General features: G+C 37.2%; 1 protein-coding gene across 2 annotated transcripts in view; it reads right to left on the bottom strand.

Moving 5' to 3' along the window:
* LOC145996396 (receptor-type tyrosine-protein phosphatase S-like) overlaps nucleotides 1–14207 on the bottom strand; it is a 151789-nt gene that overhangs the window by 104252 nt on the left and 33330 nt on the right. For both annotated transcript variants that reach the window (XM_083132842.1, XM_083132843.1), the window contains exon 5: nucleotides 780–1030. In XM_083132842.1, the coding sequence (XP_082988968.1) occupies nucleotides 780–1030 (251 nt within the window). The remainder of the gene's footprint in view (nucleotides 1–779; nucleotides 1031–14207) is intronic.

Raw genomic sequence — 14207 nt, 5'->3', positions numbered from 1 at the left:
ATATTTTTTTTTGGTTTTCAATTAAGTGTCTGCAATACTATCTTCATTGATACATAAACAGTCATTAACTTACGTAAATTTCATATAAGTACATATACACCCTCCAGTTTTATAATATATAGGGTGATTCATGTAAGACTCATTATTTTTTTGTTTTATTTTAACAGGAATACATCGTAATGCTCCATGTCACTTTCATATGAAACAGGACATCTGGGAGATTCATACATTGCCTACAAAGTGCACAGCTATGCAGAATTTAGTAGCTGGCTTCACCATATATTTTCAGTCGTTGTTAAGATGCAGTACACCATACAAATTTCCATAGTGTTTGTTTTGCTAGTGAATGAAATAGAGCTGCACCAATGGTATTTTCAACAGGATGGTGCCAGATGCCATGCATCAAATAAGTCATTGATGCTGATTCAAACTTTGAGGACTGGATAATTTCCTGAAACTTATGGCCAGCGAGATGACCTAATTGGACACCCTCAGACTTCTATCTGTGACGATATCATAAGGGAAAAATGTATGCGGCATGTCCTCAGACATTGGAAGAACTGAAGGAGAACATTATAAACGCCATTACCAGTATTGACAACAGCATACTTCAACGAACTGCAAGAATCATGGAATGACATGATGAATATTCAGCATGTAATGTGAAGGTTATTAAACTCCCATACCTAAGTTACATTTCACATGTAATAACTTGTTGCTGTCACTTTTATATGAATCACCCTGTATTTTTTTTAAAAAATAAAGAAAACTCAACTTACCTCAATATCATACATGTTATTTGGAATTAGTGCATTAATTGTGTGACAAACATAAGTTTTCCACACATGGCATTCTGAGTTAAGTACTGTAATTTTCTTGGATACGTTGCTACTGCTAGATGTCTTCAACTTATATGATAAAATGTAGCTCTCCACTTGATCACATGGTTGAATATCAGCGGGCTGCCAGCGTACTGAAATCCAATTCTCACCATGGGAATATGCAACGAAGTGTTTTACTTTACGAGGAGCTGTTGTAAAAGAATTTTACATTAGTAAATGTCCAGATTATGGTAGTGAAATGCACTAATGAACCATTCCTACCAATGAGTATGTATTTCATGCAATGTACAATCATGGAGACCTTTCAGTTGTAACTTACTAAAAGTCATTGGAATCACCCAGAAGTGTTTGTGACTGTGCGTGTGCATATAAGTTATTATCAGAGATGTCTATTTCATTTAAGTTTATAGTAATTTTTAAGATATTATCTATGACATCTGTGGCTTAATCAATATTCATATTTCAGTAGAGGCATGCACATTTCATTTTTGACAGAAACACTAAATGTAAAATTACACATTTTAATGTTCATTTTTTCATGTTTTTGAAAAGTGTGAAGTGCATTTTCTTACCATGTTTTGTCACGAAATGATGCATAATCAACTGCAAAATGCAAATAGAATTGCAAAATGTGAAATAAACTCTTAAACATGAAATTTAACAATAGTGCATCTCCTGTGTGTGCCTAATCTTCATGAAATTTAGAGTTTATTTAAGGACGCGACACTTTCTGAAGTCCAAATTATCCAGTGAGTTATGCAAATCATGGAAAATTGAATAACTCTGATCCAAACATTGGAGAACTAAATATAATCCTTTACATAGGAATAAACGTAATACTCTTGTAACTACATATTTGTACTATTCAGTGCTTGAACTGAAAATTGATAGCTGGGGGATGATTGCATTACTGGCTTTACCTAGAAACCTCTCCTAAGCATACCCAACTCTACAGAGCACCATAAAAAAGGTAAACAGTGTGCCTCGGGAGGAGAACACACTGAGAAGCTAGGAGCTGGAGGAAAGTAGGTCAGGCAGACCCGTAGCTAGAACTGACCTCCAAGGGGGGGGGGGGCTTTGTGAACCAAGTCTTAGAAATATCATACAAATACTACAGATTTTTTTTTCTATATCTTCTAAAACATCTCTTGAAGTGCTAATGACTGCCACTGACACCATCCCTTAATACACACTCCATACTATTTTTGATGATACAGATATTTACATCATACATGTTAAAATGTATAATATTAACTTCAATCATAGTGCCTACCATACATTCCACCCCCAGCTAAAGCAATAAAACATGGGATCTGTTGACATTTGACACAGATGCGGAAGGAATGTGGATTATGACATCAAAGTCACAGATTTCTGTAAAACTAGAGGCTGCAACAGGGGCAAGGTACAGATAAAGAAGGCTCCCTATGAAAGAACTTTCTAAAGTATAGAGAATCTTCTAAACAATTGCCGCTGCTTAGACTTGTGCTCATAAACAAGATGACGAACGAAGTTGTGAACAAATTAATATATTGTGTCTTCACCTCAAATTAGAATACAAAATAGTTTTACCTAATGTCAAGGGAGCTGGCGGCAGTGCCAGGGGGTCTGGAAACCTTGTCAGGGGGGCCAAGCCACCCCCCTGGCTCCTGCCTGGCTATGAGCCTGAGGTCAGGAGATCCACGTTGAGTAGCGAGAGAGAGACTGCTGCCGACCACAGAGAATGCATTACATCTCCAGGAGCTATGGGGTCCATGCCAGGACCTGTCTAGAAGCAAGGCACCTCAGGCCAGCCAATGGGACCAGTGGCCTGTCAAAGGTTCCAGCATCAAGGCTTGATCCAGGGACTGTGGGGTAAGTACCTGCCTGTTAGGGTGGTCATCCCTTAAGCCCCAACATCTCTCCTTTGTATTGGATTGGTATGCTCTTAATTGCTAACTAAAAAAAACCACATTGGTGGTAGCTCATATGGTAGAGCATCTGGCTGTCATGCAGAAGATTCTGGTTCGAATCCCAGAGTAGGTTTTCAGGACCAGAAATGTTTCCAGTCATTTCCCTGTTTCTGCATGGCTCTGAGGTCCACACAGAATCGTATAAATGGGTACCTGGAGGCAACCCTGGGGTAAAGGTGGCCGAGCATGATGCTGATCACATAGGGTTACCAGACGTCCGGTTTTTACTGGACATGTCCTACATTTTAGCCTTATGTCCGGCGTCCGGGAGGAATTTGAAAAATATCATAAATGTCCTACGTTTTGAGCATCACATAATTATTATTATAAAAAATAAATAAAGAAAAATACGTGTTTCTGTTGAACAAAGTTAGTTGGTTATATTATTGTCTTAACATTTAGATCTGTTAGGAGACACACATTTTTTTGATCTGTCTTCCAACTTCTTAGGATTTTATGTATTTATAATATAAGAATTTTAGTTTCTGTGATTTTATACATATATTCTCTTATTCATTCTTCCCTTTTAAAATAACTAACTATCTCTCTCTCTCATCTTGTTTCATATGATTATTAACAATTCTACAAGCAACAACGTTCTTATTTTTTTTGTTCAATGCCACAGGATTTTATTTTTTAAACACACTTAATGTATGTACCTCTTTCAATGAAAGGGACAAAGTATTTTGCATCCATGGACAAAATTATTGATTTGTATATATTATAACTTTCAGTTTCTTAGTTATGATACAAGAAGATTGATATTTATGAAGAGAAAAGTAACACACATTCTCCGAATTAATGCTGCTTAATATCATTTTTTTAAAATTTGTTAGTACTTGAATTTGGAAACTGACACAACACTGGCATTTTACAATTGGTTTTTGTGAGTACGTGTAAACCACAACGCCTCTCCTTGAGCAATATTATTCCCTTGCTGTAACGAACAACAGTCGACAGACTTTGTTGTACATTTAAAAAAGGTAGAGAACATGTTTCTAAAAGGTAGGGAGATAATTGATCAAGATAGAGATCGTGAGAAAAGAAAATGTATAAACAGAGGATAATGAAAATTTTACATTTTGAGTTCTCTATCATGATAGAAACAAACCTCCCTTTGTCGGGATTCAAAGACAAGGAGATAAACGGATCAACTTTTTATTCTTTACTATCTTATCACCCATTTGAATTATCCCCCTTACAATCATCGGTTGGAGTACAAATAATGTGAAGTTCAAAAATTTTAGATTGATGAGAAAGGGCATCCATGTTAATTTACAGTTTTGTATCGAATAACACACTTGTAGAATACACTTATAACCCAAAACAAAAAGTACGTGACTCTAACGTATTTTTGTAATGTAGAATCTTCGAAACCTAGTGAAGGTGCATGTCACTATAAAAAAAAACTGCATGTTCCGAATAAATCTATCAATTCATCAAGTTCAAGGATGCAAAACTTGTAGTTTTCACTCTCGGTATCCTTTTTTCAACCTGTATGTGTGTGCTCCACGCTAACAATCTACTTCCGTGCCACATCACGCCAAGAGTATAATTAGATAACTTTTGCTAACTGTCACGAACACTAAGAAAAATCACTCGAAACTATGGGGTGTGAAAATATATTCTTTATCTTTTTCCCATAAAACTACAACATACCATTACAAATATCATCATTGAAAAAATGATCTGTGAAATTGCTACATGAAAAAAAATGTAAAAAATCTTAAAGAAGAAAATCCATTTTCAAAAAATAATCACGAACGAAACTATATTTTTTTAAAATAACGATTATTGACATTTCTAACACGGAACACAAAATTTGACGGAATATTTCTTTCTGCTTTTTACACCCCAACAATGGAAAATAAAAATTATTCACCACCCTTCCACCTTGCCAATGGGTGAAATTTGCACACACACAATATTTTTTCTGTTGCTTCATATGAATTGGGCACTTTTTACAAATCGGTGGAAATCAAAGAAAGGCGGATCTCGAACATGGACACCCTACTCCCTCATCAAAATTAATTGGCGACCAAATCTCATTGCATAACTTGAAACATCGATAAAGGATATTTGCTACATTTCGCTTTCTACTGAAAATATAATTGTAAATGATATTATTTATAAACATGGAATGCCTGATATTCTCGAAAAACTCAACCCCCTTTGTCCCCTCAAGAATTTGAATCCTGTCAAAAAAAAAAAAAACCTTCAACACGGACAACAAACAAGATACTAACTATGCATATGCATCACAAGAAATATTATCATATGAACTAACGATTATTTTTTTTAACAAACCTATTTCGTTTAATTAATCTTATAATAAAAAATCCTACATTCAAGATATAATGAAAGCACATGCCACTATAAAAACTATAAAAAAAATACAATCCCTGACATAAAATGAACTTTAAAAAAATTAATGAAACTTATTGAGCTGTGCTCAAAAACCAGAGAAACATGCTTTTGACTGACGAGCGGGAAACATATTAGAAATCAAGGACGGAAAATATGATGTTTATGAACTTGTTCGGATTCAGAAAGCAAAAATTATCATGGAAGAGCCTTTCTGTGTTCCACCTCCTATTGAATATCCCCTCTCCTCTGAAGCATGCATTCGCTGTTCATATTTTCCGTCCTTGATTTCTAATATGTTTCCCGCTCGTCAGTGAAAAGCGCGTTTCTTTGGTTTTTGAGCACAGCTCTTTAATTCACATTTCCATTTTTCTTTCAATGCACAAATTCATGTTATCAAGTCACGGAAATTCTTCTCTTCTTTGCATCGCAACAATGAGGATGAATAATTGAAGATTTGAAGTAAAACAGGATGTAAGTGCTATTGGTAAACTTACGACAAAAATGAGATTTGTAGGAAATCCCTTGTCAATATGAATACCATGTTGCCGCCTTTGGTTTCTGAAATATGTAAATTATATTACATTGAATACCAATTAACTAACTAACTCTCTAGCCTTCTTGAATCCGAAAGTTCATTGCTGCAGCAATATAGGTTTTCGATTTGTCATTATCCTGAGCAAGATTTATATATATTCTATTCCATCTTTACTAATTTCTTTTAGGTCCATCTTCGTTTTTGGTTTTCTTATTGCTCTCTTACCATCAGGTTTCCCAACAAGAATCCTGTAAACTCTTCTTTATTCCTTTCTCATTCGTGCCCACCTAAGTCTTCGTGATTTAATCATCAATCTAATAATATTTGGAAATGAATATAAATTATGTAACCTTCTCCTTTCACTTGTTTCTTCATCCCTTTTAGGCTGAAATATTTTGCTAAGGATTTTATTTTCAAATACTCTCAATTTATCTTCCTTTTTCAATGTAAGATATCAAGTTTTCGCATCCACAGGCAAAATTACTGTTTTATATATTTTAACTTTTAGTTTCTTAGATTTTAAACGAGAAGACAAAAGTTTATGAAGAAAAAAATAACATGCATTTTCCGAATTAAGCCTTCTTTTCATTTCCTCTTTAATATCATTTTCATTTGTTAGTATTACTCCTAAGTACTTGAATTTGGAAAGTGGTTCAAACGAGTAATTATCACTTGGTTTCGGCTTGTAATTTTCTCTTTGCTAACTTCCTTAGCTGCTTTGAAAAATATTTTAGCATTATTCTTAATTGTATTTACATCATCCCGCAGTAAGTCTGCATATGCTAACAGTTGAGTCACATCGTTTAATTTTAGTAATTAATTAGTTTCTTTTACCTTCCTAACAGCATATTCTAAGGCAAAATTAAAGATCAATGGAGATAATGCATCTTCTTCTTTTAACCCATCATGAATTGTAAATTTGTCAGACATATTAACAAGATTCTTAGGTACTCCAAATTCGAATAATTTATCTCTTTAGTCTTTTAATAGTATCTTTAACTTCAGTTAAGTTAGGTTCTGGAACTAAAAGTTCTGCTGTGTGTACTTCATTTATTTCTGATTTATCTCCTACATGAACATTTAAAAAGTCATTAAAGTAGTTCTTCCATCTATTTAAAATATCGCTTGAGTCAGCCATTTTTTATCAAGTTTACTTGAGGTTGCCACTCCTTTCTAAATTCATTTGCACCTCTGATATTTTTATTTGAATTGCGTTAATTTTACTTTTCAAGTAATCTCTTTTTTGTTACTTCTAAACATGCTGTTCTTTAACCACCCAAGTCTAGCCTGATTTCTTATTTCTTTTAGGTTATGACGTTCATTATCGAACCATGGCTTACTTTTTCTTGATTTATGGTATCCTATTTTAACTGCTGATTGATTGCATTACGTATGTGCTCCCAATTCTTATTTACATCTGTTACATTTAAATCCTGCAAAATATCGAATCTATTTTATTCATATTTTTGGAGGTATGCAGAATGAAAAAAAAATGTACAATTGTATAGCTTGAGGTTTATTATGTGGAAATAAGATTCATTAATTTTTTTAAAGTTCATTTTATGTCAGGGATTGTATTTTTTTATAGTTTCTATGGTGACATGTGCTTTCATTAGATACTGAATGTAAAGGTAAAAAAAAAAAGGTAAAGTGTTCCCCTGTGCATAGCACCACGCCATGAAGGCGTATAGGGGGTGCGGGGGTAACGCCCCACACTTTCTTGATCCGGTCGTGAGTGGGGGTGATGTGATCAGCATCACGCCCCTGACCGCCTTTACCCCCCAGGGTTTCCCCCAGGTACCCATGTTATTCGACGCTGGGTAGGCACCGGGGCCGCTTCCACCGTTAGAAAAGTTCCCGGATTTGAACCTGCCGGGGATCGAACCCGGGACCTTGAGCATGGTAGTCAGACTTTTCACTTTTCAATATCGTTATTTTGACAACTCTGACATTTGGTATGGGTACTGCGATGGTTTCTGCATTCAAATAATTTACATTCCGAGCTACATATCTTCTTACTTCCCCCAAATTCATGGCTGGTGTGCTGTGATTTAAGATATGAAACGTTCCCGCGCGCGGTACTGGGTGGCGCCAAAGGAGGGCCAGTCTTGTAAGCAACTGAGAGAATGACAGAAGAAAGGTGCCAACGCTTCTATGTTTTCGAGGGGATAGTGAAGATAAGTTACCTAGTGCTTTCCCGATCATTAATTCACTGGTAAGGGTTATGGAGGGTTAAATAAACATGACCACATAAAAATTAAATCCTAGTTTACAACTTCAAATTATTGCATCCATGCACACTCCAGTTCCACTACTCAAACTGAGTATTTAGTTTCAAATGGCACACAATAATGTTCTTAACCACATAACGCCTTATGGGCAACATGAATACCATACGTGTAGGATAAAATGTTCAGCAGATAACAGAGGCCATTGTATGTTGCTTTTATACTCTTTGGTTTAATTGCAATAATGAAGATGAAGGATGATTAGACGGGAAAAAAAAGGTAAAGTACTCCCCTGTGCTTAGCACCATGCCATGAAGGCTTATAGGGGGTGTGGGGGTAACACCCCTCACTTTCTTGATCCGGTCATGAGTGGGGATGATGTGATAAGCATCATGCCCCTGACCACCTTTACCCCCCATGGTTTTCCCCAGGTACCCATGTCATTCGATGCTGGGTGGGCGCCGGGGCCGCTTCCAAGGTTAAAAAAGTTCCCAGATTTGAACCAGCTGGGGATTAACATGGTAGTTAGCCGCGTTACCGACTGAGCCACCGCAGCCACATGATCAGACGAAATAGATATACAAAATGATACATCCATGCCTTATCCAGGGTTATAATCTGGTATCCCTGGCTTCATAGTGCATTACACTGATCACCCCATAAATGCTGGATAGCCTGATTCATGCTAGCAACACTTAACCTTTAACGGACAGATGTGAGCACAGGTATTTCCATCGAGGATGGATGGGAGATTATCTTCCTTAAGCACGAAGCAGAAATTAATGTGCCATTTCTTGAAAACTGCACTTGATATTTCAGTTTGATCTTCTTCTTGTTCATTAGTATACTGATGAAGGAATTGGGAGCATGAAAGTTGAAATATCAATTTTATTAAAACATCTCTCTGAAGCTCGCCAGTGGAATGCTCATTCACCCCAACTTCTACCGGATGCAGAGCCGAGCAACAAGAATTTTCCACTCGGCTCTACACAGTTGGCAAGGCAACTGCCTTCACCAGCAGTGAATGGACCTCCACTGTAAATTTCCACCTGCACCAAGGGATACCCCAGGTGAACAGTTGGAGGTGCAAAGTCCACCAAGTCACAGCAAAATTCTGATGTATAAAAACCCCTGGCGATGGTAAATCACTCTCTCTATTACTCCAGATCATCAGCAACTCAATCGACGAGAACACTCCGAGAGATCACGAGGTGCAACGAGCATGCAGTACATGAGTAGCAGTCTGGACTACGGAGAACCAGAGGTCAAAAGCAAGCCCGAGTCCGGAGAATCAGTGCTCCGATGACCAAACCGCTGAATCTCAAGCCACCTCGTGTCGCCAGCAACATTTAGGACAGCAGTCTCTCCAATGTCTCTGCCATCTCCAGGGCACCTGTATCTGTCCAACCGTCGCCGAGGGCCAGATCATCAAGCAAGGGGGTGAGTAGCGTTCAACGACTAAGGTTCCCAACATCCTTTATCTGCATCATTCAGGGTAGAGATGGTTCAGCGAGACCAAAACTAAACCTAACTTATTTAACTGAGCTACTCCCAGCGTGACTCGATCCTGCATACTAGGGACGGCCAAACGGATCTGGATCCAAAAGTTACGGATTTGGATCCAGATCCGGATTCGGATCCGAGAGTTTTGGATCTGGATCCGGATCTGAAAATTCTGGATCCGGATCTGGATCTGAAAGTTTTGGATCCGGATCTGTAAGTTCCGGATCCGAAAATCCGGATCTGTATCCAAGAGTTTCGTATCTCAATCCCATTATAATATTACCACACCTTAAAAGGTATTATGATCTTCGATTACAAAGAAATTTTTCATTAGTTAGTCCTACAATATTTTTTTTCAAGTGTTGTTCCTAAAATACTTTGCTACTCATCGGCTAACACACTCGTGCACAAAAATAATCTTACTTGTTTAACATAAAATGTCAGACGTGATTTTGTAAATGCCATTGAAATGAATATGTATTCATTCGAATGTATTGGAAATGGAAACACAAATAAATGTGAGACATTCCATTCCAGGATGAAACCTTTAACACATAACAGTTGGGCTGAAAAGTTCGTAGGCTAACATAGTAAAAAATATTTTTTTGACAAAATTCGATTTTATTATTCAATATAGTTGCCTTCGAGGGCGATACAACGATTATAGCGGTCATACAATTTTTCGATGCCATTTTTATAGTACGATTTCTCTTTAGCCTCAAAATAGGCCTCAGTTTCGGCGATTACCTCTTCATCAGTGCTAAATTTCTTTCCAGCGAGCATTCTTTTAAGGTCTGCAAACAGGAAAAAGTCACTGGGGGCCAGATCTGGAGAATATGGTGGATGGGGAAGCAATTTTATTACGGTTGAATATCGCTAAACATTGCTCCGAATCATCAAAACTTTGTTGCTTTTGATCGATTGTGAGCACGCGCGGCACCCATTTTGCACACAGCTTTCGCATGTTCAAATATTCATGCACAATATGTCCAACACGTTCCTTTGATATTTTTAAAGTCTCAGCTATCTCAATCAACTTCACTTTACGATCATTTAAAATTATTTTGTGGACTTTTTTGATGTTTTCGTCGGTAACAGCCTCTTTGGGGTGTCCACTGCGTGCATCGTCTTCGATGCTCATTTCGCCTCGTTTAAATTTAGCAAACCACTTCTCAACGGTTGATTTTCCTGGTGCAGAGTCCGAATAATGTTTATCAAGCCAAGCCTTGGCTTCAACAGTATTTTTTTCGCCAAAAAGCAATGCTTTATTAACACACGAAATTCTTTTTTATCCATTTTTTCACAATAACAAAAGCTGCTTCACTCACAATGCTATATCTCACGAACTAATTATCCGGCAGCTGTGAAATTAATACACGTATCTTTTGAAGGTTAGTACTAAGTAAAAATCACATGGATTTAATTCTAGTAACGCCATCTATGAGTCAGCCTACGAACTTTTCAGCCCAACTGTTAGAACAAGATAGAAATGTTATACAAAAATTATACAATTTTTCTACAGTTACAGTTTTACAAATTAAAATAAAACATTATAATATATGCAGTGTTATATAATTACAAAGTGTAAGACTAACAAGGGAGGTTATCTAAGTGTCCCCCTTCGATTTCCATGAAACTTGGCAGGTGTATAGTGGGGCCCAAAGGAAGAAATATGTTTTTTTTTTGTTTTTTTTTTGTTTCAGCTAATAAACTGTTTTAGGGGGCAAAACCCACTCAAATGTCAAGATGAACACAAATTGAAGTGGGGATCTGACCCCTGTGTTCCCCTCCGATTTCCATGAAACTTGGCAGGTGTGTGTATAAACGAGCCCAATGGAAGAAATACGTGTTTTTTTGTTTCAGGTAGAAAACTGTTTTAGGGGGCAAAACCCCCCTCAAATGTCAAGATGAGGACAAATTTAAGTGGGCATTTCACCCCTGTTTTCCCCTCCGATTTCCATGAAACTTGGCAGGTGTGTGTATAAACAGGCCTAAAGGAAGAAATACGTGTTTTTTTGTTTCGGCTAGAAAACTGTTTTAGGGGGCAACCCCCCCTCAAATGTCAACATGAGGACAAATTTAAGTGGGCATTTCACCCCTGTGTCCCCCTCCGATTTCCATGAAAATTGGCAGATTTATAGAGGGGCCCAAAGGAAGAATATGTGTTTTTTTTTGTTTTGGCTAAAAATCTGTTCTAGAGGGCAACCTCCCCTCAAATGTCAAGATGAGGACAAATTGAAGTGGGGATCTGACTCCTGTGTTCCCCTCCGATTTCCATGAAACGTGGCAGGTGTATAGAGGGGCCCAAAGGAAGAAATATGTGTTTTCTGTTTCAGCTAAAAACTGTTTTAGGGGGCAAAATCCCCTCAAATGTCAAGATGAGGACAAATTGAAGTAAGGATCTGACCCCTGTGTTCCCCTCTGATTTTCATGAAACTTCGCAGGTGTATAGAGGCGCCCAAAGGAAGAAATACGTCTTTTTTTTTGTTTCGGCTAAAAAAATGTTTTAGAGGGCAAAACCCGCCTCAAATGTCAATATGAGGACAAATTGACGTGGGCATCATCTGACCCCTGTGTTCCCCTCCGATTTCCATGAAATTTGGCAGGTGTATAGAGAGGCCCTATGCTGTTTCTTCCTATGCCATATTTACTTGGTTTCGGGGTCGGATCCCCCCACTTCCATTTCTCCTCATCTTGACATTTGAGGGGGGGTTCCCCCTAAAACCGTTTTTTAGCTGAAACACAAAAACACATACTTCTTCCTTTGGGCTCCTCCATACACCTGCCAAATTTCATGGAAATCGGAGTGGCACACAGGGGTCAGATTCCCGCGTCAATTTGTCTTCATTTTGACCTTTGAGGGGTGTTTTGCCCCCTAAAACTGTTTTTTTTAGCTGAAACACAAAAACACGTATTTCTTCCTTTGGGCCCCTCCATACACATGCCAAGTTTCATGGAAATCGGAGGGGGAGACTTAGACCTCCCTTGTAAGTGTATTAATTAATTACAAATCGCGCACGCGTGCACACACACTAGATATATATGTGTGTATGTATATATTATATATATATATATATATATATATATATATATATATATATATATATATATATTAGCAGGTAACAATATGTTATAAACACATTCTTACTTTCCAAAGAAGCGCATGTGGGATGTCAAAACGGAACCGGATTCAAAAATTCCGGATCCGGATCTGAAAGTATGGGATCCAGATCCGAAAGTTCTGGATCTGGATCCAAAAGTACCGGATCTGGAAATTCTGGATCCAGATCCGACGGCAATTTGGATGATGTATGGATTAGATTTTTTAAAAAGTGGGACGATATGTATGACAAAAATGCCCCGATAGGCTTCCATGTCACCGCGGAGGTAAAGAAAGCAGCCGACCCAACAACTCCATAGAGCAGTGCCAGCTGCTCGCATGCTTCACCTTGGCAGGGAACTAGGGCTTTCAACGGCCACTCAAGCATCCTGTGTTGATGATTTTAACATGTTTTTTTCATGAGTTTTAAGGGTTTTTAACAAAGGTAGTTTAAATTTGTATGTGTCGAGGGCCATGAAGTGTTTTTAACCCCAACCTTTTACCTAGTATCCTCGAATGACACTTCTCCGACGTGGCTTGATGTTCCGAGCCTAAAATACGACCACCTGAAGAAGAAAGCAGTAAAGCTTCCGAAATGTAGTTTACAACGAATATATACTCATTTACATAACTAGACGAAATTTAATACTTTGAACGTATTTCTGTAAGTGGAAAACATACATTAACAATAGAAATATATATTTGCCGTTAAATAACTTGAAATAAGTAGAAAATACAATGCAAACTTTACATTTCATACGCAGTATAGAACTTTCCAGTAATGTGTAGTTTGCCGTTATTTTATTTGTTAGCATTTTGGAATGGCATTCGAACCTCTTTCACAACTAAATATTAAATGACCTAACACACTGGCCTTAAAGTTCTAAAAGTAAGACGTACAAAGTAGTTGTGGATGTGATAAACATATAGCCCATGTATGTACAAGGCTAAAATAATGCCGAGTGCTGGTGACTATGTACTATGTATGGATAATTTTGCATGGCTTCGAAATTAGAAGGCGTTACATGTCCGTTGTTTTTCACGGATGTGGTTATAGTAAAGGAATTAGTGTTTTTGTGTTCTACTGTTTCTGATAGCTTAGGTAGTTTTATGCTCTAGAGGTTCTTTTGGGTTTGTATTATTTCACAAATTCTTGTTTGAGTGTTGTAGTTTAACCCTTGTACAAGTAGAAGCTTAGCATGTGGTGCCTCATGCACACAACTTTTCTCAGCGTGGAATTTGCTTCTTGCATAAAAATGTTAAGCCTCTATGTCTTGGTTATAGCTCTTCGACGTCGCTAATTTATTTTGCACATGATAATTAAGAACTTTAATGACATCAATATTGGATATTTATTATATCTGTTGATTCACCACATGTGTATTATTATTTTAATAAACATACATGCACCAACAGCAGATAAAGATAATAATACTAAAGATGATTTTTATGCGGAGTTAGAACAGGTCTTTGATAAATTTTCGTAGTATGATATGAAAATTCTGTTAGGTGACTGTAATGCACAGATTGGCAAAGAAGACATTTAAACCCATGATTGGTAAAGAAAGTCTTCATGAATTAAGTAATGATAATGGTATAAGATTGATTTCTTTTGAAACCTCAAATAATTTAATTGTGAAAAGTAACACTTTTAAACATAAAGATATCCATAAATATACC

Source organism: Lepisma saccharinum, chromosome 12 (assembly GCF_977018435.1).
Source record: "Lepisma saccharinum chromosome 12, izLepSacc3.1, whole genome shotgun sequence".
NCBI classification, from domain to species: Eukaryota; Metazoa; Arthropoda; class Insecta; order Zygentoma; family Lepismatidae; genus Lepisma; species Lepisma saccharinum.
Note: the sequence above shows the minus strand (reverse complement) of the source record. Positions and strands in the feature narration are given on the sequence as shown.